General features: G+C 39.9%; 1 protein-coding gene across 1 annotated transcript in view; it reads right to left on the bottom strand.

The window, feature by feature from the left end:
- The window catches only part of LOC126469858 (ATP-dependent DNA helicase Q5-like), a 305319-nt gene that overhangs the window by 111007 nt on the left and 167421 nt on the right, over nt 1–26891 (bottom strand). Inside the window, exons 7-8 of the mRNA XM_050097166.1 lie at nt 26094–26205; nt 10755–10994 (exon numbers count right to left, since the gene is read on the bottom strand). Coding sequence (XP_049953123.1) covers nt 10755–10994; nt 26094–26205 — 352 coding nt within the window. The remainder of the gene's footprint in view (nt 1–10754; nt 10995–26093; nt 26206–26891) is intronic.

Genomic DNA, 26891 nt, shown 5'->3' with positions numbered 1-26891 from the left:
CCCAATGAAGGACGCAATCCATGGGAGGCACTACGCAGATGATGAAGAAGTTATTGATGCAGTACGACGTTGGCTCCGACATCGACCAGTGGAATGGTACTGTGCAGGCATACAGGCCCTCATTTCAAGGTGGCATAAGGCCGTAGCATTGAATGGAGATTACGTTGAAAAATAGTGTTGTGCAGCTAAAAGATTGGGGAATAACCTGGTGTATTTCAATGCTGAATAAAACAACCCCTGTTTCAGAAAAAAAAGTGTTGCATTACTTATTGAACTGCCCTCGTATACCTCCTCCTCTTGTGATTCTTGAACAGGGTATTCGCTATTACTAGCTGAAACTTGTTACAGAACTAAATTAGTCTTTCTTCTCTTTCATTCCTCGTCACAAGCCCATATTCTCCTGTAACCTTTTCTTCTACTCCTTCCCCTACAACTGCATTCCAGTCGCCCATGACTATTAGATTTTCGTCCCCCTTTACATACTGCATTACCCTTTCAATATCCTCATACACTTTCTCTATCTGTTCATCTTCAGCTTGCTATGTCGGCATGTATACCTGAACTATCGTTGTCGGTCTGCTGTCGATTCTGATTAGAACAACCCGGTCACTGAACTGTTCACAGTAACACACCCTCTGCCCTACCTTCCTATTCATAACGAATCCTACACCTGTTATACCATTTTCTGCTGCTGTTGATATTACCCGATACTCATCTGACCAGAAATCCTTGTCTTCCTTCCACTTCACTTCACTGACCCCTACTATATCTCGAGTGAGCTTTTGCATTTTCCTTTTCAGATTTTCTAGTTTCCCTACCACGTTCAAGCTTCTGACATTCCATGCCCCGACTCGTAGAACATTATCCTTTCGTTGATTATTCAGTCTTTTTCTCATGGTAACCTCCCCCTTGGCAGTCCCCTCCCAGAGATCCGAATGGGGGACTATTTCGGAATCTTTTGCCAATGGAGAGATCATCATGACACTTCTTCAATTACAGGCCACATGTCCTGTGGATACACGTTACGTGTCTTTAATGCAGTGGTTTCCATTGCCTTCTGCATCCTCATGTCGTTGATCATTGCTGATTCTTCCACCTTTAGGGGCAATTTCCCACCCCTAGGACAAGAGAGTGCCCTGAACCTCTATTCGCTCCTCCGCCCTCTTTGACAAGGCCGTTGGCAGAATGAGGCTGACTTCTTATGCCGGAAGTCTTCGGCCGCCAATGCTGATTATTTATCAAAATTTAGGCAGTGGTGGGAATCGAACCCAGGACCGAAGACTTTTTGATTATGAATCAAAGACGCTACCCCTAGACCATGGGTCTAGTGATATGGGTCTGTAATTCAGTGGGTTACTCCTATTTCCTTTCTTGAATATTGGTGTGACCTGTGCTTCTTTCCAGTCTTTAGGAACAGACCTTTGATGAAGTGAGCGGTTGTATATGATTGCTAAGAAAGGCGCTATTGTGTCTGCATACTCTGAAAGGAACCTGACTGTTGTACCATCTGGACCGGAAAACTTGCCTTTCTTATGTGATTTGAGTTGTTTCGCAACACCTAAGATATCTACTTTTATGTCACTCATGCTAACAACTGTTTTGGTTTTGAGTTTGGGAATATTTACTTTGTCTTCTTTCATGAAGGAATTACAGAAAATTGTATTTAGTAACTCCGCTTTAGTGACACCATCATCGGTAACATTTCCATCGCTATCGTGCAGTGATGGTATTGACTGTTTTTTTGCCACTGGTGCACTTTACATATGACCAGAATCTCTTTGGATTTTATACCATATTTTGAGACAATGTTTCATTGTGGAAACTATTAAAAGCATCTCGCATTGATGTCCACATTAAATTTTGAGTTTCCGTGAAACTTAGCCAGTCTTGGGGATTTTGCGTTCTTCTGAGTTTGTCATGCTTTTTTCGTTGCTTCTGCAACAGTGTTCTGACATGTTTTGTGTACCATGGCGGATCAATCCCATCTCTTATTAACTTATGCAGTATGAATCTATATGTTGCTGTTGATACTGTATCTTTGAAATTGAGCCAAATCTGGTCTACACTTACATAATTAGCTTGGAAGAATGGAGACTCTCTCTTAGGAAGGCATCAAGCAAATTTTTATCTTCTCATTTAAATAGATATATTTTGCGTTTATTTTTAGTGGTTTTAAGCCTTGCTACAATGACCTTGTGTTCACTAATCCCTGTATCTGTCATAACGTTCTCTATTAGATCAGGATTATTTGTGGCTAAGGGGTCAGGAGTGTTTTCTCAACCATTTACAATTTGTGTGGGCTTGTGAACTAATTGTTCAAAGTAATTCTCTCAGAAAAAGCATTTAGTACAATTTTGGAAGATGTTTTCTGTCTTCCACCAGATTTGAATATGTATTTTTGCCAACAAATCAAGGGTAGATTGAAGTCTCCACCAATTATAACTGTATGAGTGGGGTACTTATTTGTAATGAGATTCAAGTTTTCTTTGAACCGGTTTAGCTGTTATACCATCTGAGTTGGGGGTCGGTAGAAGGAGCCAGTTATTATTTTGGAATGGCTGTTGAGTATAACCTCTGCCCATAGTAATTCGCAGGAACTATCTATTTCAACTTCATTACAAGATAAACTACTACCAACAGACACAAACACACCACCACCTACTTTATTTAATCTATCCTTTCTGAACACGGTTTGCGCCTCTGTAAAAATTTTGGCAGAACTTATGGCTTCACCCAGCTTTCTGTTCCTACAACGATTTTAGCTTCAGTGCTTTCTATCAGCACTTGAAGCTCTGGTACTTTTCCAACACAGCTACAACAATTTACAACTACAATACTGACTGTTGCTTGGTCGATTCTTGTCATTTCTTTGCCCTGTACCCTTTGAGACTGGAGTCCTTTTTGATCTTTCCCAAAACTGTCTAACCAGTTCTTAAGACAAAGATGTGGAGCACAAATGGATAACATTCAAAAGCATCATTCAGTATGAATGTCAGAAAGTCGCTATGTAAACAAAGAGTTTCATCACAGATTTAAGAGAAGTCAAAACCTAGCTGAACGAAGCAACAATGAGCATAAAGAGAGAGCAATGAGAAAAGCATTCAGTGATTTTGAAAGTAAAATTTTGCCAACTGGTCTGACTAATAAGCCGTAGAGGTTCTGATCTTACACGGAATCAGTAAGCAGAACCAAAACCATCTATTCAGTCACTTAACGACCATACTGATATGAAAATGGAAGGTGATAGACAGAAAGCTGAAATATTGAATTCAGTCTTCCAAAACCATTTCACCATCGAAGATCATAATATAGTTCCTCTAATTAATCATCACACAAATGTCAGAATGGCAGATACTGAGATAAGTGATCAAGGAATAGAAAACCAGCTATAATCACTTAGTAATGGAAAGACATCTGGACCAGATGAGATACCTGTAACATTCTACAGAGTGTTTGCAAAAGAACTAATTCCCCTTCTAGTAGCAGTTTATTGTGTGTTGGTGGAGCAAAAAGGGTACCTAGTGACTGGATAAAAGCATAGCTCATTTCCATTTTCAAGAAGGGTCATAGGTCAAAAGCACATAATTATAGAGCTGTTTTTTTTGGAGAATGAAAATCTCCTCCATGAAAATCAACACAGATTCCACAAACAGAGATCCTGCAAAACTCAACTCACTATGTTCTTCCATGAGATCCACAGCACTACAGTCATTGGATACAGTGTTCTTTGACTTCAGGAAAGTATTTGATACTGTCATTCAGCGAAGAAAAAAAATGAGCTTACCAAGTATAGGACCAGATTTACAATTGGATTCAAGAATTCCTTGCAGCTAGAACTTAATACATCACTCTTAACAGAACAAAATCAACACATGTACAGGTAATTTCAGGAGTACCCTAAGGAAGTATGATCAGATTGTTACTGTTTAAAATACATATAAATGATCTAGTGGCTAATGTAGGAAGCTCCACAAGGCTGTTTGCACATGATGCCGTTGTTTATAACAAGGTGCAACATCAGAAGACCTCAAGCACATTGCATGAAGCTCTGACAGAACTGATGAATGGTGCAGGAACTCTCAGTTGACCCTGATCATAAATAAATGTAACACATTGTGCATACATAGGAGAATAAATCCACTACTCTATTGGTGATAAACTGCCAGAAGCAGTAACTACCGTAAAATATCTGGGAGTAACCATCCGAAGCTACCTTAAGTGTAATGACCACATAAAACAAATAGTGGGAAATGCCAATGTCAGATAGAATCTTAAGGAAATGTAATTCACCCATGAAAGAAGTGGCACTTGTATGGCCAATTCCTAAGTATTACTGATCAAATGCTTTCTTCAGGTAATTTTCAACAATGGATTTGTTTCAGGAAACTCGTGACACTTGGCTCCATTAGAACAAGTTATTCATTTGCTGCTGGTTTTGATCAATGATTTTGATCAATGACCATCATCTGGCACCTGAATCAACATTAAAAAGTAGAAACAGAAATGACAACGAAACCTCAGTGTACAAGATGTCAAAGATACGAAATACAAATGTACCTTATGAAATGTTGACTATTTAAAGTCACATGTCCATCATAATGAACCATAAGATCACATTAACTGTCAAATTCATAAACAGTAACACAGAACAACAGTAATTTTCCCACATCAGCAGCCTCCATCATCCACACACAACAGGAAAGTGGACATGGCATGAGTAACATCACGATGTGCTATCTGTTTAATAGGCATTACATGTCAATAATGCAAATAATGAAAACTGTGACAAAAATCTTTGAAATACGATTAAAACAAAAGTGCGAAATTACAGAACAGTTTAGAGAAAGAATCCACATATGAGCAGTCTGTGATACACAAAACTAAATGCTTCAGTGTGAAAGGATTTTGCATATGTCAGACTGGAAGAAAACTTAAAATGAAATTTAAACGGCATTCCTATCTGAGTAATACATCATCTCTACGGGCACATTTAAAAACTCATGAACATTTTCTGAGTAATATGAATGATCAAATGGAAATGTTACACAAATCTAAACAACGAGTAGGGACGAACAATCTAAGAGAGACTGAAATATTTATTAACATGGTCACACACGAAGTACGATCTTAAATGAGCTGACTGATTTGAAAAATAAGAATTATTTAAATAACTTTGTTGAAGTTGTAGAAATGCTATGACACTTACTGTTCTTGTCAATGGCTTTTAAGTACATCATACTGTGTAGTATATGAATGATGAATGATTAGGCCCTTTTAGGTGATAACTGGGTGTGATACATAACATAAAAAGTTTTTACCCCCACCCCAAATGCTTGGATACATTGACTGGTCTTTCATTGTGACTGTGTTTATAATTGTTTTTTCCATAAGATCTAGTTCCTTTCTATTTAGCATATCCATTATAGAGCTATTTGCTCCTGATCACCAGACCCAACCCCCTCCTCCCCAAAAAATCGATTCTCGCACCTCACTCTTAAACATTTTAACCCTTCACACCCCCTTACAATAAAGTGTGTTCATGTCTCAGCTTTCCCACTTCAATTTGCTTAAACTGTAGATGGTATATGTTTTAAGGTAATTCTACTTGTCATTTCCTTTGTTTTTTATATTAGTCGTAAGGCATATTACGCCCTTTGGGTCCCCTCCTGAAACAGTGAAGAAGGTATACAATAGTGGTACCAGAAGTAGTACCCTCTGCCACACATCCTCGGTGGCTTGTGGAGTATATATGTAGATGTATGATATGTATTCCATATTGATTTACACTTTATTTTGGCCATCAGTCATGGTGTGCTGGTGGATTTTTCATTAAAGTTGCATGTATGTAGTACTTTGGTTTAACTGTATGTGGCAGGACAATTACTACTACACAATGTGGCCCAGTTTCCCAACTGTCGTCATTATGCAAGTGGACAACATGGTGTGTGATCAACAAGGACAACACTGGACAACAAATCTGTAAACATTGCAGACACTCGCAGGCAAATGGAGTTTGTGTGTGGAGAGTGTGCACTGTCACTGAAAGTGCCCTTGCAACTCGACAATGCTTGTCCTCACAACAGTCGGAAAACCAAGGCTGCCATATTTGAAATGGTGTCCCATGCATTACCACCACCGTAGTAGCCTGAACTGAACCCTTTAACTTCTGTAGGCCTCCTCTAACCACGTTTTTGGAGTCTGTTGCGCCCACCGTAGTACAGCTGTTCACAGTTCCTGTAAGTCTGTGAGATGAAGTCCGTGTAGAGTTTTCCTTCATAGCCCTGAAATGGTGGCTTTCAAGAAGGGGCCAGTTGAGGAGCATACAGTAAGTGTGGCAGTACCTGGAACCTGATTTCAGAAATGGCAGCTGTGGTTTTCCTACCTGCAAGTGTTGTCCTTCAGGAGCACTTTTTCACGATGGAGCACACACTCCACACACACCGTCACCAACCGCCTATGAATATCTGCAGTTTTTACACCCTTCTTCTAGAGAAACCAAGTTTTCCAGTGCTGTCCTTGATGATCAGATTCCATGCTGTTCACTCAAGTAATGACAGTAGTTGTGAAAATGGGTTGTACTGTGCAAGGATTAAACTTTTAGTGATTGTCCTGCCACCTACTATTAGACCAAAGTACTATATACTGCAACTGTAATGATGAGTCAAATAGCACACCCTGAATGATGAGAAAAAATAAAGTGTAAATCAATGTGGAATGCCCCTTGTAGATGTACGTGGAAATGGAATGCCCTTGGTGGAAACGTATAATGAAAAGAAAAAATGCAACAGCTTACAATGTAATTGAGTTGTTGATTAGTCAGTAGGCACATAAACAAGACTGCAAATGTTGCTAAATGACACACACACACACACACACACACACACACACACACACACACACACAAAGAGAGCTACATTCTCTGTTGACTACAGGGCACCTATATTACAGTTCAATCGAGCTGAGGCATGGAGAGGATAAGGGTAGTAAGGCAGTGGAAGGAGGAAGGATTGGAGGGAAGGGTTGATAACTGCTGGGAGAGAGACACTGAGTGCATGGTATGGCACAGGTGGGGAGGGGGTGGGGGGGCAGCACAATGGTGTGAAGGAGTAGATTAGGAGGGGTTGACAGAACACAGGAAAAGGGAGACTGTGGAGTAGAGGGTGTGAGTGTAGAATGAGAGATGTGGAGGGCATGGGGAAGTGAGTAGGGGTGTAGGTGGCTTTAGGAAAGATATCAGCAGAGATTGAGCAAGAAGAGCATGATATATTGATGAATAGCCAACAAGGATTCAGAAAATAATGTTTTTGTGGAACACAACTTGCTCTTTATTCTCATGAAGTAATGGATGCTGTCAGAAGGGGGAGTCAAATTGATTTCATGTCTTTAACTGTCCAGAAGACTTTTGATACCATACCTCACAAGCAACTACTAATCAAATTGTGTGCCTCCGGAGTATCACCTCAGTTATGTGACTAGATAAACGATTTCCTGTCAGGTTACAGTTTATACTAACTGACAAAAAGTCATCGAGTAAAACAGAAGCAATATCTGGCATTCCCCTAGCCCTCTTGGATGTGTGATGTCAGCCATATGAATACTAAAAGGAGTCTGTTAAATTTCTGTTGCACAATAAATCATACAAATTTAAATGCTGTGAATTCAACTACTTAGTAATTACAATTATGAGTAACTTAAATTGGAACAATCACATAGATTATGTCGAGGGGAAAGTGAATCAAAAACTGTGATTTGTTGGCAAAACGCTTCCAAAATGCAATAGCTCTACTAAAGAGACTGCATACACTTTGCTTGCATGACCTTTGCTAGAGTACTGCTGTGCAGTATGGGATCCTTAGCATACAGGATTCACGGAGGACATCGAGAAAGTTCAAAGGAGGACAGCTTATTTTGCCATTGATATGATATGAGAGTTGGGGTGGCAATTGTTAAAACAAACGTGTTTTTCATTGCAGTTGAATCTTCTCATGCAGTATCAAGTGCCAACTTTCTCCTCCAAATGCGAAAATATTTTGTTGGAACCCACCTACATAGGGTGAAATGATTGTTATAATAATAAAATAAGAGAAATTGCAACTTGCACAGAAATAGTTAAATGTTAAATTTCCCTGTGTACTGTTCAAGAGTGGACAGGTAAAGAAATAGCTTGAAGGTATTTCAATGAATCCTCTGCCAGGCACTTAACTGTGAATTGTAGAGTGATCATGTAGATGTCGATGTAGAGGGATTGCAAGATCGAAGAATGCATTGTAAGGACAATTCCCATTTACATAGCTCAGAAAAGATAGTGCGAGAAAGCAGACAAGAAATATGTAAGAAAAGTGGACAAACGAGAGAGAGAGAGAGAGAGAGAGAGAGAGAGAGAGAGAGAGAGAACTGATGTGAACACAAGACAACAATAAAGGATGGATGATAGATGGTACCAACTTCTCGCCTGCATTTTTCCCATGTCACTCACTTTGAAGCTGATGCATTTTTAAAGTGACTCGTATGTCCTCCAGAACCTGAGTACTGAAGCTACGATATCTGCTATCAGTAATATACAACATTTCACTTTTAAACTCTATGAGGCTCGTGGCAACAAAAAACAGATGGCACTGCCAGCATATAAATTCACAACCCAGATTTGGGGAATTGGTTTGGCTGTCTAAGCTGTTTGTGCAACATACACTCCTGGAAATGGAAAAAAGAACACATTGACACCGGTGTGTCAGACCCACCATACTTGCTCCGGACACTGCGAGAGGGCTGTACAAGCAATGATCACACGCACGGCACAGCGGACACACCAGGAACCGCGGTGTTGGCCGTCGAATGGCGCTAGCTGCGCAGCATTTGTGCACCGCCGCCGTCAGTGTCAGCCAGTTTGCCGTGGCATACGGAGCTCCATCGCAGTCTTTAACACTGGTAGCATGCCGCGACAGCGTGGACGTGAACCGTATGTGCAGTTGACGGACTTTGAGCGAGGGCGTATAGTGGGTATGCGGGAGGCCGGGTGGACGTACCGCCGAATTGCTCAACACGTGGGGCGTGAGGTCTCCACAGTACATCGATGTTGTCGCCAGTGGTCGGCGGAAGGTGCACGTGCCCGTCGACCTGGGACCGGACCGCAGCGACGCACGGATGCACGCCAAGACCGTAGGATCCTACGCAGTGCCGTAGGGGACCGCACCGCCACTTCCCAGCAAATTAGGGACACTGTTGCTCCTGGGGTATCGGCGAGGACCATTCGCAACCGTCTCCATGAAGCTGGGCTACGGTCCCGCACACCGTTAGGCCGTCTTCCGCTCACGCCCCAACATCGTGCAGCCCGCCTCCAGTGGTGTCGCGACAGGCGTGAATGGAGGGACGAATGGAGACGTGTCGTCTTCAGCGATGAGAGTCGCTTCTGCCTTGGTGCCAATGATGGTCGTATGCGTGTTTGGCGGCGTGCAGGTGAGCGCCACAATCAGGACTGCATACGACCGAGGCACACAGGGCCAACACCCGACATCATGGTGTGGGGAGCGATCTCCTACACTGGCCGTACACCACTGGTGATCGTCGAGGGGACACTGAATAGTGCACGGTACATCCAAACCGTCATCGAACCCATCGTTCTACCATTCCTAGACCGGCAAGGGAACTTGCTGTTCCAACAGGACAATGCACGTCCGCATGTATCCCGTGCCACCCAACGTGCTCTAGAAGGTGTAAGTCAACTACCCTGGCCAGCAAGATCTCCGGATCTGTCCCCCATTGAGCATGTTTGGGACTGGATGAAGCATCGTCTCATGCGGTCTGCACGTCCAGCACGAACGCTGGTCCAACTGAGGCGCCAGGTGGAAATGGCATGGCAAGCCGTTCCACAGGACTACATCCAGCATCTCTACGATCGTCTCCATGGGAGAATAGCAGCCTGCATTGCTGCGAAAGGTGGATATACACTGTACTAGTGCCAACATTGTGCATGCTCTGTTGCCTGTGCCTATGTGCCTGTGGTTCTGTCAGTGTGATCATGTGATGTATCTGACCCCAGGAATGTGTCAATAAAGTTTCCCCTTCCTGGGACAATGAATTCACGGTGTTCTTATTTCAATTTCCAGGAGTGTATTTAGCTACGTAAGTGCTATGGACACTGACAGCATTAATCCCCCCCCCCCCTTTTCACCACATCCGCAACTGTTGTTCTGTAATTTTAATTACATGTAACTGTACTGAGGACATTCCTTCAGGTTTCTAAGGAAAACAAGAAATTTATTTACAAACATAAAAAGGAATTATATTTATTTTTTGAACTGAAACTTTACCGGAAACCACAATTTTTTGGCAGAATTCTCCGCTGTGGAACCTGTGAACCTAACACATTCATGGTCAATGTTGTTCTATCCTATACCAGGAGCAGTGATGTACGAAAACAAAATGCAACCATTTACATAACATGGAAAACAGAAAATTCAAACACCTATAATGATGGAGTATATCAGCAGATGCCATTTGGCACAATGCTTGGAACAAATTTTTCAGTTTAACATAACTTCACTTGAATGTCATTTTTTCTGTCACTGTACCCAATGAGTTACTCAGTTGGGTTTACAATCCTGGGAAGACCTTGGCCTAAAACAGTTATAAGAATTGAACAATGGATCTGTGCTTCAAAAACCAATATGGCTAACACATTGTAGTAGTGAATAAGTCTGCTGATTGTACACATTAAACAATACCTACATAGAATTTTGCACTCCTGTAAGACTTACCGTACTTTCTCACAGTACTCCACTATTTTTTCAAATTCTTCATAAGCATTTGTAGCACTTTTCATTTTGTTAGTATTTGCAGCAGTCTGAATTTCACGCCTCAAAAGAAAGTCTATGCTTCTTTTATCTTCTGAGCTGTAATAAATTCGACACCATGCTGTTTTCCCATCACGACCAGCTCTGCCTGATTCCTGGTAGTAAGATGCTATATTCTGTGGAACATTCCAATGGGCCACAAACCTGAAACAATTCAGTTTATAGTGGGATAGTGCATGTACAGTTACACATGTTTTAAATTCCTCTAAATGAAGCAATGAAACTGCATATTGAGGATAAAAATAACACTGCCCGAGATACCTATGTGGTCAGCATCACTGTACAACAATATTTTGTATTATCATATATCTCGCGAAAAGATCATGAAGATAAAATCAGAGTGATTTGAGTCAACACAGAGGCTTTACCAACAATTATTCTTCCAATGAACCATTTGTGACCGGAACAGGAACAGGCGGGGGTGACACTGTTGCACAAAATAGCCAGTCGTGGATGAAAATAGCAACAACTTAGGTTGCTGAAATATCACATTGTTTCAGCAATGCCATACAGCTAAATACACTGGAACATTTCAAATCATCATCAAAGTGAAGAAGGTAGACAAGCTTTGAAGTAGGAGAGAGCCTCCTTCTGGCCTGCTTTGCCTTTCTGCCAAGATGCAGAGACAACCCAATCATACCAGTTTTTGTGAAGATCGTTCATCATATCAGATGTCCAGTGGCCAACTACACCACCTTTCCTAGTCAGGGTATGGATCTGCAACTCATGCTTCACTTGCAGATAGCATCAACACTCTTCCCTGAGTCACGAGTGTGGACAGATCCAGTAAGCTGGTCTCAAACCAACAAAGCAGAGCAGTTGGCAATGTGCACAAAAGCCACAAAATATGAACACCTTGTAACCAAACCAATGCAAGAAGAACTGCAGAGAACTATAATCAAGTGTAGAGAGAAAACAGTTGACAGTTAAACCTTATTTTTATTTAGAAAGGGAGTAACTTTTACACTAATGCCGATGATGCTACCAATGACCGATTTTATGAGTGTGGTAGAACATGTTGCTCTTGCTCTTTCACAGCACTCAATGGAAGAAATATGATGTGAATCCAGTCATGCATTCACAATGGCCATTGCAATAAGGCCAAATGTCTCCATGGAGGAGAGAAACATAGTTAAATTACTCCGAAGAGACTCAGAGACAATCATCTTCGCAATAGGCAAAGGAAATCCTATAGTCCTCCCACTGCTTTAAGTACGCAAGCAGAAAATGTACAGTGTACTAGAGGATGATTACTATAGAAGGGCAGATGATGATCCAGTCAACTGCATTAAGAGGACCACCACTGTACTTCCCCTGAACACTTTTCAAGAAAAGACTGAAAAAGACTTTGTACAAAAACGGTTGCACTTCCAAGACTTTATGGAATACCGTAAGTCTATAAAAAAGGGATTCTACTCCATTCCATCATAAGCAACACTGGCACACCCATGTAAAAGCGAGTAAAAAAAACTTAACAGCGATGTTTAGTTCCTTTGTTGGCAAGGCCCAGCACCACATACATAGTTTAGTGCATTTTGTCCAGTAGCTTCATTTCATCTATCTAGGCCATGAAGACCTCACAGTGAGCACTGATGTTGTTTCCCTTTTTACTAGGATACCTCTATGAGACATTATTGAACTCACATGAGAGAAGGTCAGGCAATCACTAACGAAACTCTTCAAATTCATTCACAAATCAACCTACTTCCTGTTTGACGGAAGTTACTATGAACTCACTGACGAAGTGGCAGCAGGCTGCTCCTATCATCAGTGCAGCCAACATGTTTATGGAGGCACTTGAACAAACTGCTCTTGAATTAGCAGTCCACAAACCATTGTGGTTTCTTTCTCAGTATTTAGATGATATGTTTGTGTTCAGGTTACTTGGAAGGCAGTACCTGTAAGACTTTTTGCAATGTCTGAATTTGTTTTAAAACAGGTTAACACATTCAGTGATTCCATTTTAAAGGAATCTGTAGAGATCTGGCCACATGATGAGCTGATAAATAAAGGCTACAGTTCCCAACTAAGTGAGGCCTGCGATACACCCTTCAGTTTGCTCAAAGCACAACAACGGTCTGTGGAAAGGTCGATTCTCCCCACACTAACTGAGATCACACCATGTGTCACCCACATCAGCAACATCCTGATGCACACTGTCTTGGCAGAAAGACTGATGGGTGCAACTTGTGTTCCTGTCAGGTAGTTCCCTCTCCACCAAAGCCATGCCCAGCCTTCACCAGGTGACTACTTTTGGTTTGTGGCTACTGCTTTACATTTATTATTTCAAAATGGCTGGGTATCCTGGCATACTATGTCTCGATCAGGTGACAAGACCAAAACGGAAGGATTTCAGATGTTTATTGCTGAGAATATTTCATTATAATTTTTACTGCTTCTCACCAGCAAATCAAGTGGAAGCTGCCACTGTCACACAGTACTGTGTATGTCGTGTGGATGGCTTTTAAGATTAATCAGTGCTTCCTGTTGCCTGCAGTGTGGTGTTGATGTCACATGGTGGGGCAGCTCCACAAACTCAACCAGCCTACCAGCTTGCTTAAGTGACAAGCAGTATGGTGAGAGTCTGTAGCTCTCTGCACAGTTCATGTTGGACAGCCACTTTGCTTGCTCAGCAGCTTCCATGATTTTTCACTCACAAGTGGCGAATCAGATAGAACATAAACACTACACTTGTCTGCATGTTCTGCCACTGCCAACTGCATATGGTAATCGGTCCATATATATTGCTTGTGCTCCACAATACTGTGATACGTCCCATCCTGCCAATATAGATCTGTCCACCATAATGAGATTTTCACTCTGCAGCGGAGTGTGCGCTGATATGAAACTTCCTGGCAGATTAAAACTGTGTGCCGGACCGAGACTCAAACTCAGGACCTTTGCCTTTCGTGAGCAAGTGCTCAACCATCTGAGCTACCCAAGCATGACTCACACCCCGTCCTCACAGCTTTACTTCTGCCAGTATCTCGTCTCCTACCTTCCAAACTTTACAGAAGCTCTCCTGAGAACTTTGCAGGACTTTAAAAAAAAGTATATATTGGAGACATGGCTTAGGGACAGCCTGGGAGATGTTTCCAGAATGAGATTTTTATGCTGCAGCAGAGTGTGCGCTGATATGAAACTTCCTGGTAGATTAAAACTGTGTGCCAGACTGAGACTCGAACTCGGGACCTTTGCCTTTCGCAGGGAAGTGCTTGGGTAGCTCAGATGGTACAGCACTTGCCTGCGGAAGGCAAAGGTCCCAAGTTCGAGTCTCGGTCCAGCACACAGTTTTAATCTGCCAGGGAGTTTTACATCAGTCCACAATTACTGTTAAGCATGTGCACAGTCCATCCATAAAGTTCTGAGACTGATTTTGTTCCTGGTGTATAAGGGATGCAAGCACAGTAACCAGAGTGTCAGGTTGAACTAAGAGCCTCAACAACACATGTGCATTCAACCAATCAGTTGTAAGCAGGCAGTGTTAAGCTGCAATGCAATGCGTCAATGGCACTGTGTCACAAATCGCAATGGAGCAATGCATTGAATGTCTCTAAATCACATACTCATGACATTCTCCAGAATGGTTGAAGAAGAGAAAAATGTGTGCAAAGTTTGTCCCACACACAATGACTCCCGAACAAAAATGATGCACATATGCCTGTTGGTACCCCATTGAAATAAAAAACACAGTCACTTCTTTTAGGGAAAGAAAGCATCAAGTGATGAGACTTGATGTTATCAATATGAACCTAGCACAAAAGACAAAATGCAGAATTGGTGTTGCACCTAAACTAAAGAAAGTGCGAATGTGATGCGGAAGTTGAACAACATCCCAAAAAGGAACTTTTCTTACAGTTTCACTTGGTTGTAGGAATGTTCTGGGTGTTGCCTCTCGTTAGGGGAGACTATGTAGACCATATGAAACATAAAAACCATCATTGTAAATTTTCTCTATTTCTTACTAGTGAACCCGGCAATGCTTTACAATTACTGAATATGTATTGGAATTGAAACTCCATCCTAATCTCCTTCCCCACCTCTCTCTGTACATCTACATCTACATCTACATCTACATACATACTACAGAAACCACCATGCTGTATGTGGCAGACAGTACCGTGTACCACTACTAGTCATGTCCTTTCCTGTTCCACTCGTGAATAAAGTGAGGGAAAAAATGACTGTCTATATGTCTCAGTACAAGCCCTAATTTCTTGTATCTTACCTTCCTTGTCCGTAGACGAAATGTATGCTTGTAGCATCATTTTGCAGTCAGCTTCAAATTCCAACACTCTAAATTTTCTCAATAGTGTTCCTTGAAAAGAACTTTGCCTTCCCTCCAGGGATTCCCATTTGAGTTCCCAAAGCATCTACATAGCACTGCATGTTGTTCAGACCTACTGATAACAAATCTAGTAGCCCACCTCTGAATTGCTTCAATGTCTTCATTTAATCTTACCCGTTGCAGATCCCAAACACTTCAGCAGTGCTTGAGAATAGGTCACACTAGCATCGTACATGCGGTCTCCTTTGCAAATGAATGACACTTTTCCAAAATCCTACCAATAAACTGAAGTTGATGATTTGCCTTTACTAACACAATCCTCACATGCTCCTTCCATTTCACATCGCTTTGCAACATTACATCAGATATTTAAACAACATGGCTGTGTCAAGCACGATGCTACTAATGCTGTATCCACACATTATGGGCTTGTTTTACCTATTCATCCACATTAACTTACATTTTTCTGCATTTAGAGCTATCTGTCATTCATTACATGAAATACAAAATTTGACTAAGTCATCTTGTATCTTCCTACAATCATTCAATGACGACACCTTCCCATAAACCACAGCATCATCAGTGAACAGCAGCAGACTGCTGCTTATCCTGTCCACCAGATCATTTACATATGTACATAATGACAGTGATCCTATCACACTTCCCCAGTGCACTCCCGACGATACCCTTGTCTCTGATGAACACTCGCCATTAAGGACAACATACTGGTTTCTGTCACTTAAGAAGTCTCTGAGTGACTCTCATATCTGGGAACCTATTCTGTATTCTTGTGCCTTCATTAACAGTTGGCAGTGTGGTATCGTGTCAAAATCTAGAAATATAGAATCTGCATGTTGTCTTTCACCCAAGGTTTGACGGATCTTGTGAGGAAAAGGCAAATCATGCTGATTTGTGGACAGAAGCTTTTCCTCTCAAAGAAATTTACTGTATTCAAACTGTGAGTTTCTCACAAGGAATGCTTTCTAAAACCTTGCTGATTTGTGGACATAAACTTCTCAGTCTTGAGAAAGTTTAAGATATTCGAGCTGGGAATATGTTCAAGGATTCTGCAGCAAACCAGTGTCAAAGATATTGGTCTGTAATTTTGCAGGTCTGTTCTTTTACCCTTCTTATAAATGGGAGTCATCCACACTGTTTTCCAGTCACTTGGGACTTTGCAATGGGCGAGAGATTCTTGATAAATGTGACCTAAGTAAGGGGCCAATGCCTTAGAGTACCATTTGTTAAACTTTATTGGAGTTCCATCTGTACCTAGTGACTCTTTCAGTTGTTTCTCTACGAATGCTTATTACTGTGTCGTTCATATGGGACTCTGTACGATTGTCAAATGACAGTATGTTTGTATATTTCTTTTCCATGAATGATTTCTTGAATGTGAAATTTGAAACTTTGGCTTTTGTTTTGCCATCTTCTACTGCCACAATACACTGGTCAATGAGCGACTAGGTGGAAGCGTTAGAACTGCTTAGCGATTTTACATAAGATGAAAATTTTCTCAGATTCTCAGGCAGATCTTTTCCTAATGTATGGCAGTGGTAATTGTTGTATGCTTCGTGCATAGACCTTTTCACAGACGCTTGGATCTCTACTAACATTTGGCTGTCTTCATTTTCACATTCTCCTTTGAACCAAGACTGCAATGGCCTTTGCTTTCTCAGCAATTTCCGAATTTTGTTGTTAAACCATGGCGGGTCTTTTCCATCCTTAATCCACTTACGTTGCACATACTTCTCCAGGGCACAATTTACAGTCTGTTTAAACTTTGCCCGTAATTCCTCTATGTCCATCATACTAGAACTAAATTGTGTCAGTTCATTGTCTAAGTGAGATGCTAACAGCTTCTAACCTGCTCTTTCTTGAAGAAACACACTCCTCCACCCTCCTCTCTCTGTACATCCCCTCCCCCTCCCCCCCTCTCCCTCTCTCTAACCATTTGCTCCTCCTCCTCATCCTCCTCCTCCTCCTCCTCCTCCTCCTCCTCCTCCTCCTCCCTGTCCATCACCTCTATCTCCTCTCTCTGACCTGAGCCTTATTTATTGTTATTGCAAATGCAGATTCCGCAATAGTATTCTAATAATAACCCAATGAGCCACAAATACAACTTTCCTGGCTTCCGTGAAACCAGTGTGAGGAAGAGAAAAAAAACAGCACATTGTTGATATACATTTTTACTTAAAACTAAATATAATGAGAAAGAATACATATAGAAGAATCAATTTGCCCTGCTATCAATGTTAAACTTGACTGTGAGAAAGGAGACAAACTGCACAGTTTCACAGCAGCACACAGCACAGCATTTTCTTTCTCACACACAGTTTTAACAGAAAACATTACATTCTTGTTTAAAAAATATATATCACCTATGATGTCCAAATGTGCTTTAGAGTATTAGGTAAAAATGTGACAAATTGGACAAGAAATTTAACAATGCTGCCCCTCTATATATTACAAATATACTTATATATTATACGTATATTTTTAAAAAAATATATACAGTATAGTCTGTGTCAGACCAAATGTTCATTAGAATATTGTGTAAAAATTTGAAGTAAATCAGTCAAGTACTTTTCAAGCTATTTGGAAACAACATTTCCTCTTCCTATATTAAATATATATCATATACATTACAAATAAACATAGCCTATGTCTGTCTGAAGGTTCATTAAAATATCATTTAAAAATATGAAGTAAACTGGTCAAGTACTTTTTGAGATTTTTGGTAACAATGTTAAATGATGACTTGTCTTTAAACAGTAGTGTAAAGTAATCCAGTCTCGAAACTTTTTGGACTGATGGGGTATGCTCCTGGCACTTAAAGCTTGTCCACAGCACCTTTATTTATTTATTTATCCATCTTTAAGCATTTACATACAATCGATGTAGTCATGAGTAACATACAATTTATATATTAAGAAATATAACTATTGTGAGGTATCACACAAAGCTAAAGTATACATTTTAAAATAACATACATAATAAAGGAATACATTTGATACATAAAGATATTCCACATAACTAAAGTGTGCATTTTAAAGAATGTGCATAATAAAAGAATACATTTCATACATAAGGATTTCTCCACATGTTTAACAGTTAATTGTGGAACTATAGAGACAAAAAAAAGCTTAGGAAGAGGTACAGAGTTGCAAGTTGTTTCATAAGTCAGGTCTATTTTTGAAGAGTTTTGAAATTCTTTAACACTGTAAAAAGCTTTGTCTTTCAGCTATTTTTTAGTCTTACTTTTAAATATATTAAGAGAGACACAATGTGCCTGCACAGGTAATGTGTTGAAAAGCCTTATTCCCATGTATTCATAACTGTCTTGTGTTTTCTAGAGTCGAGTTGTTGGTATGCCTATCTTAAATGTTTGACGAGTGTTATGATTATGAACGGACTGCCTAAGGTTGTAACTGTTAAAGTTTTCAGTTTTCTTTTATGTACAAAAGGCAGCTGTATATAAAAAGAGAAGGGACTGTCATTATCTGTAATTCTTTGAAGTATAACCTACATGATATGTTATTTTTGGTAATCCCAGAGATGCTCCTGATGGCTTTCTTCTGCCAAATAAAAATTTTCCTGGACCATGGAGAATTACCCGATAGAAGAATACCATAGCTAATATGGCAGTGAAAGAATGCATAATAGGAATTAATCAGCAGGCTTTCAGAAACACAGGTGCGTCATTTTTCAGTAGATATATAACTTGCGAAAGCTTTCGAGATATGTTGTCTATGTGACTCTGCCAGGTTAATTTCGTATCTAAGTATATGCCAAGAAGTTTGGTAGAATTGTACTCAATATCAGCACTGGATAAGCTGAAGGGTATATTTACAGTCTTTTCATAGTTAATAGCTAGCTCATTGGCTTCGAACCACATATTGGATAATCTGAGAAAATCTTTACTTTGCTCCTTCAGTTTATTTATGTCCTTCCCTGAATTGATGAAAGTTGTATCATCTGCGTAAAGCACAGATTTGCATGGCATATTGCTGGGCGGGTCATTTATAAATATTATAAACAGTAATGGCCCAAGCACTGATCCTTGAGGAACACCTCTAGTGACATTCAGTATCTGTGACTTTTGACCATTGTAGCTTACAGTTTGCTTTCTGTTACTGAGATATGCTTTAATGAGGGAGAGTTCCAGATCCCTAATGCCATAGTTTTTCCAGCAGTATTGTGTGGTTTACAGAATCAAATGCTTTGCTGAAGTCCACTAGTGTGGCTTCAGCAAATAATTTGGATTCAAAAGAAGATTGCATAATAGAAAGAACATTTTCAACAGCATTAATTGTTGATAACTGGGCCCTAAAACCATACTGAGGCTTAGTCAGTATATTGTTTTTTGACAAACACATGTCAATTTGCTTTTGTATACAATATTCAATTATTTTTGAAAAAATAGGCATCAGAGAAATTCGATGATAATTATTAGTGCAGGATTTATCACCCTTTTTGTGTAATGGAATTGCTACTGTCTTCTTCAGAAATTCTGGAAAAATACCACTGTCAAATATCCAGTTTATGAGCGTGCAGAGAGGGAATGATATCAACTCTATTATTTTTTTAATCACAAAATTTGAGAGGCCATAAATATCTTCTGAACTGGAGTCACTTAACTTTGCCACTGATTTAATTACATCACTTATTTCCACATGTCCCCAATTACAGGTTGGCACGGTATCAGCAAAGTTTTGTAAAAACTGGTTTATATAAGTAGATTGTGAATTTGATTTTGAACTCTTCTTATGAGGAGATGAGGAATTAGGGTTTGCTGCATTGATAAAAAAGAGGTTAAATTCATCTGGGGTGACAACATCAGTTGTAACTTTTACACTATGGCTACCTGTACCTAATTCTGCTTTAATGACACTCCACGCAGCCTTACACTTATTATTGGAGTTTTTGATGAAGTTAACATTTGCTCTACATTTTGCTAATCGGATTTGTGATCTATAGTGTCTCTTGAGGCTAACATACGTTGCATTGTCAACACTACCATTTTTTACCTTATCATAGCATATCAAAACCATTAATCTTAGCTTCTGTAAATATGGTGTGAACCACCTGTGTGGAGCAGTTCAACCATGCTTTTTTGCCATAGTTTTGTTTCATTTGGTAACCACTGGACAGGAGGTATTGAAAATTTCAGATAGAGTACTAACAAACCTGCTACAAGCCTCCTCAACATTGTTGGAAGCATATATTATATTATTCCAGTTTAGTGCCTTCAGCTTATCCCTGAAGCTATTTATGCTTTTATCATTTAAGAACCTAACATACCGGGTTGGTTCACAATCCCCCATTGTTTCATTAATTGTTACTTTTACCCATATACCTTTGTGATCTGTCAGATGGTTGACATTAAGGAGTCCCAATTCAAAATCATCTTTATGTATATTTGTGATAAAATTGTCGAGACAAGAAAGTTGTCTTGTGGGACTATAATTTGCACAGAAGAGATTATGGGATCTTAGCATGTTAAGCAAATTAGTATTTGTGTGTGTGTGTGTGTGTGTGTGTGTGTGTGTGTGTGTGTGTGTGGTTTTTTTGGTTTTTTTTCCCCTTACACCAAAATTTAAATCACCTAAAATTACTGTATTGTGTTTGGTATATTTTTCTGTGCGGTGAATAAGTTTATCTAAACACTCTACAAATTGATCGGCATCACTATCAGGAGAATGGTATATTGAAATAACTGTGAGTTTTAATGTTGGTAGTAGCATGAGAGCCGCTTCAAGAATGCCTTTAACACATATGTCCCTAACATCAAGCACAGTATATCTTAACCATAGGTTGGCACTTATATATATTGAGGAACCCCCATAACCTTCATTGGGTCAGCAGTAACTTGTAATTAAATTAAAACATGGTGATACATACAGTTTATCTCTTCTCCTCTTAACCAGTGTTCATTAATACATAATACTGTTCTATTGTTTCCATTCAATACAACACCAAGTTCATCAGCTTTATATTTCAGAGGTCTAATGTTTATGTGCACGAATAATATTGATTTTTCACAGCGCAAGAGGGAAGATGCGTGGTGTCTTGTAAGTCTATTGCTGGTAGCCAGGCCCCAATTTGACAACGTTCGGATACATCTAGTTTTCTGGGCTCAGAGTGAATGGTTTGAAGATTATTTTAATCCTGCTGGAACATATTTGTTAATATTTTGCCAGACAGACTAGCAGGCTTTACAGGTTTCCCTGGTCCAGCAGTATTACTGTAAAGGTGGCCATTTCTTTACTCACAGTTTTGGTAATCAGTTTCGAGATTAATCTTCTTCCTTGGTTGCTGAGGTGGAATCCTTGTCTTTTATAGCACTCCCTGTCAAACTCGCTAGCTTTAATGATTGTGCTATTTTTGAATTTCAAACACAGGTGATATAGCCGTTTGTTTACTTCCAATACCTCGCGATTTACGCAGGATTGTTTTGCAAGATCATATCTAAATGGAACATCGACAACAAACACTTTTTTCGATGTGATACTTGGTAATGTGCTTCTTAAGCCTTTTATTAAGTTCACACTGTTGTTTTTCGCTATGTAATTTGTTCCAGGCATAATTACGATGACATCAGCTTCAGAAGCCTTTTTGTTAGTGTTTTGCAAGACATCCTTGGCTTCTGCTGAAGTATACACATACTCCAGACAATCGTGATTTACGTTTTCATTAAGGCAACTTGAAACATTACAACCTTGGCTATCACTCAATAAGGTAATTTTACAGGTTCTATGTAAAAAACCTTGACCATCACACTGTTTCACTCCTGTTTGAATTTCTTTTTGATATTTATTAGCACTATTATGTTTCACTGCATATGTTACCTGTTCGCTACTTTGTTCATGAAACTTGCTAACATTCACACTGCAGCTACTTATGCTGTTTTTGGCATTATGCTGTTTGGCTGCGAATATTTCTTGTTCATCACTTCATTCACAAAACTTACTTATGTTCGCTATACAGGTTTTTATTTGGACTAAGTCAGTCTCTTATTTTGTTGTTGCTGTAGTTGATGGATTTGATACCCTCTCAACAACTTGCCTAGCTTGTAACTAATGCTTAATACGTGTGGTAGGTGGGCAATTTGTCATGGTGCTTCTTCCTGGGTGCTCTGATACTGTTCCTTATTGCCATTATTCTTTATGGTACTCTCAACATAGTCATTTGCCCTGAAATGGTTCACTGGGTGCAATTTCCTCACTCCAGGCTGTATGTATTGCTGATTTGGTGTACTCTCATTGTTAGTGCATGAATCACTGAGTTGTACTTTTTGGGTGGTGAGGAAACTTGGCATTCAGGGTTATGACTATGCACGTTGGTTTATCAATTGAAGACATAAAGTCTGAAAGTAAGTCTGTAATCATATTTAACATTACAGGTCTGTCTTGATCACACAAACTATTACACTTCAACTATTACTAGTTTCGGCTACTGAAACCTACATATCTGTTTCAAACAAAAACAATGGTGTAATCAACTAAGTTCAATTTGCTGCAGCCACACATACCACAAAATATTCGGATGCTTCTGGTATTTACACAAATAACTAAGGCCAGCAGGGGGCACTATAGCTAGGGTACATGAGTAACCATATCGCAAATTTAATAGTTAAAATGCAGTATGTATAGTCATTAATTAAAATTACTTCACTTGGCAAAATGAGCATTTGAAAATAAAATATGTTCTGACATACAATACGTGGAATTAGATCCATACTTAAAATATGTTATATGTATGCTCTCTAAAATGAATCTTGAAATTCCTTCCCACCTGGCGGATATAAAACTTGTCACTGTCTTGGCAGTTGATCTTATAGACCAGATTCTGCTGTTGTTTCCAGCTTTATAGAATAGCCTAGAACCAATTGTACCTTTTGTTTGAAATCCAATACTGACTTTCGTTCTTCTGAAAGCTTGTGCAATTCTGTTGAAAAATGCACCACTGTATGACATAGAACAAACTTTTGGTTTTATTGTCTCCTTCTTGTCATGAATTTCTGACTTTAGTTTATAATAAAGATTCATTACATCATGGTCTTTATGCTCATTTTGAGTATAAGGAGCATGATGTAATGACTGATGTAGCAACATCACTGTTTAGCAGTGTGACCACACACAAATAGGAAAAGATAATGGTTTAAATTAATGTACATAGTGTAGCTACAAGAAAAGCTAAGCTTTCCAATATAATACTGGTCTTGAAGATTAATAAGTTACAACAAAAGTTAAACTTTCACCTATAACATGCTGCCAGAGAGCACCAGAAAACAGGCGTTACTGCGCTTGGGCAGGTACGATGATGTAGGAAACCCATATGTTCGTACACATATAGCACTGAGAGATCCTGCATGACGTCATAACAGAAATGTGATATCAGAGGATACTCCAAGAGCATAGGAATTTTGTAAACCATGCTAAAATGCATAATTTGGCTTGAATGACACATTCATGTGTTCAGATTCATAATGAAGCAGGCCCCAACCTGATATTAAGCTTTTCAGTGTGCTTTTTGGGATGCAAATTTTCTTGGAGTACCAGTACTGTAATGTCTCATGTTTGATTCTTTATTATGGCTTAATGCCAGATGAAAACGTGCACTATAAATTCAGTGAACAGTTGGAACCAGCCAATAGTGTGGAATGAAACACTTCGTTTCATATAAATTGATTGCATCAGCAGAAAACATCAATAAAAGCCAAATCAGCAGAAAAGATTAATAAAGGCCACATTTATTTAGAAAACAGACAAAAGTAACTTCATTGTTGTGCAAGGTGATTAATGCTTGACTGCCCAATACGTGGAAATAGAGTAAAATTAGAAAATTGAAACTAATGACAGCCTTCCATAATTATATGAATGTATTTTAATTCAGTTGGTAGCTGCTGGCCACAGAAATCCGTTTCGTTTTAATCTGACGTGTGAACTGTAAATGAAGAGGAAATAGGACATCGGGAAACATCAAAATCACTAAGTGTAAACACGGGTCACTATCCCCTCCCCACTAAAACCCAGCCTGCTCTGCGCATGCGCGAATCTGGTAGCTTGGGCGTACCAGAAGAATTTTTCTGTGTAGCACGACTGCTTCTTGCTAGAGCTGCAACCACACTTCAAGTAGCCAGAAGCGGGAAAAGGCACTGGTCATATGCAGCAACTCAACAGCACATGTGCACGAGCCTGCTGGCAACTGCTCAAAACGAACTTAATGTAAACAGTTGTGATCTCATGCTCATCGGAAACAGTTTGCTATTATGAAGTGCCCCATAGTCATTGTCCTAAAGCCTTTGACACTTTTTGCTGTTTATCAGTTCTTACCAGTCAAAGTTACAAAAATTTAACCAAAGACTAAAACAATGAAAAATTCCCAGAATTCTAGAAAATTCCTGGTTTTTTTCTGGTTTTCTCCTGGATGAAAACATTCCTGGGTTTTTCCCAGATTTCCCCGTTTTCTCAGAGTGTATACACTCTGTATTACCAATGAGACAATGGGCACACACATCTCTAGCCTGTCTGACTCGTGCCACAAAATTGACATGCACAGCTCAAAAGGTGCCATCAGAGGATCGCTTTGAAAATGGAATGGTGTGCTGAGGTTGTCAGCAATGAAGGCGGATTCTACCTGCACACAAGTGAGGGTCGTTTGGGCATATGACTGAGACCTTGTGAGTGCTGTCTTGTAGAATGCATTCGTCCAAGACACACTGGCCCACAAACAGGCCTTATGATCTGGAAGGCAGTAAGCTACAACCTTCATTCATCTTTGGTGTTTCTGGAATGGACATTAACCAGGGGTCCTTCTAAATGTTATACCTGTTCTTTTGCCATTCTTGCAACAGGGAGGTGATGTTTTGTTCCAACAGGATAATGCTCGCTGACACACTGCCTGTGAAACTCAATGCGCTCTGGAAGAAGTGCAGCAACTTCCATGGTCAGCACAATCTAAGGACTTGTCTCTAATTGAGCACGTGTGTGATGCGATGGGATGAAAAGTGATTTGTGTGACTCATGAATCAACAACTCTTACAGAACTATGTGAACAGGTTGAGCAGGGGTGGCATAACATAGTCCAGGACAGTATTCACCCTGTGCGAGTGACTGCATGTCAGATTCAGTACCTGCATTGCTGCCCATGGAGGCTACACCACATACAAATATTGGTGTTTCAGCACGAGTCAATACCTGGTACCTCACAGCTTGTGTTATCGATCTTTAAATTTAATCATTTCATGCACTCCACACGCATTGTTGCCACAATGTATCTTGAGTGAATTGGAAACCTCTAAAAGGGTGTACTAATTTCTTTTTTCTGGCAGTATATATGATTTGTTCAGTACACTTAATCATCAGTAGTGGCAAAACATGTATATCTTTTGCCCAATTTCTCCCTTTTCTCTGCTTCCTCAATGCACAGTTTGAACAACAAGGGGGATAGGCTACAACCTTGCCACACTTCATTCTCATTAGTCTAAAACTATAATCTGATTTTTACTACTACTAAGTTTTTATTTTATTTTATTTTTTACAAGGCTGATCCTTAATGGTTCTCGAAGTAATGCAGACATACTGTTTTCACTATTTCCCTACAGTATCAAATATTCTGATGCCTTATAACACTAAAAGCAATATGAAATAATTTCACATATCTATTTAAGTACTGTGCCACCAGTTGCCCTAGTTCATTTCCTATTCCCAGAAATACTTATTGTGTATGCTACATTGCATTTCTGTAGTGTAATTTTTGTCTAGGCCTGCTTTATATAACCTGATGTATATCTTTATCTTTCACATTCTTTAATATATTAATTGCTTCATATTTGAACACAAATAATCCTACTGAAGATACTGTATATTAAACAACCCAAAGTACATACATACAAAAGGGTTTAAAATTCTAGATACTTAAGAATGACAGAATTAAGAAAACACACTAACCTCACTGTGGCCTTGTCCACGCCCATTCCAAAACTAACTGTGGCACTTATAACAGACACTCTTCCAGCCATCCAGTCTTCTTGAACTTGAACTCTATCTGCTGCCTTCAGACCTGTTACAGTGACATTAAACACTCTGTAATACTTGTTATCAGCACTTGAGAACTAAGCACCACGAAATTCCACACATAAACATTCTGAATGTACAGAAATCTGAAGCTTACAGTAATGCCACGAGTAAATACTAATTTGAAATTTCGCATGGGGAATTTATGATTGTACTATAGTTTCAATACAAAATTTCCATCAATATCACATAAATACAGTAACATTTACAAACAACGACCAAAATTACAACAGACAGACTCCACGAGAAGGCGGGGGGGGGGGAAGGGGAGGTGGAGGTGGAGGGGGTTGGGGATGACACGGAGAGGTTCGGTGGGGGAGGGGGGGGGGTTGCAGGAGAGACAGGGATGTAAGTGAGGGCAAGCGGCACGGCTGAGGGTGGGGTGGGGGGGGGGGGGGGGAGGTGTGGCAAAAGGGGGAGGTTGAGTGTGTAGGGAGGGAAGTGCGATGATGGGGAGATGGCTGTTCCATGAAACCTACTGTGGTGTCGACACATTCCCTGGGTTGGCCCATAGACTCCAGAGCAGAAATATGGTAGGCAGCATGCACTGGCAAAATGGAAGTTGACTGGGTGAGGGCATCATGCGGTGACACCACTGAAGAAGCTCTCCGAGTTGGAAAAGGAGAAGACCATTTCTCTTTGTTCGATTTCTTAGAGCCTTTACGGTAGACA

The sequence above is a fragment of the Schistocerca serialis genome, chromosome 3 (genome assembly GCF_023864345.2).
Source record: "Schistocerca serialis cubense isolate TAMUIC-IGC-003099 chromosome 3, iqSchSeri2.2, whole genome shotgun sequence".
In the NCBI taxonomy this organism is placed as follows: domain Eukaryota; kingdom Metazoa; phylum Arthropoda; class Insecta; order Orthoptera; family Acrididae; genus Schistocerca; species Schistocerca serialis.
This window is presented reverse-complemented; position numbering and strand designations above follow the sequence as displayed.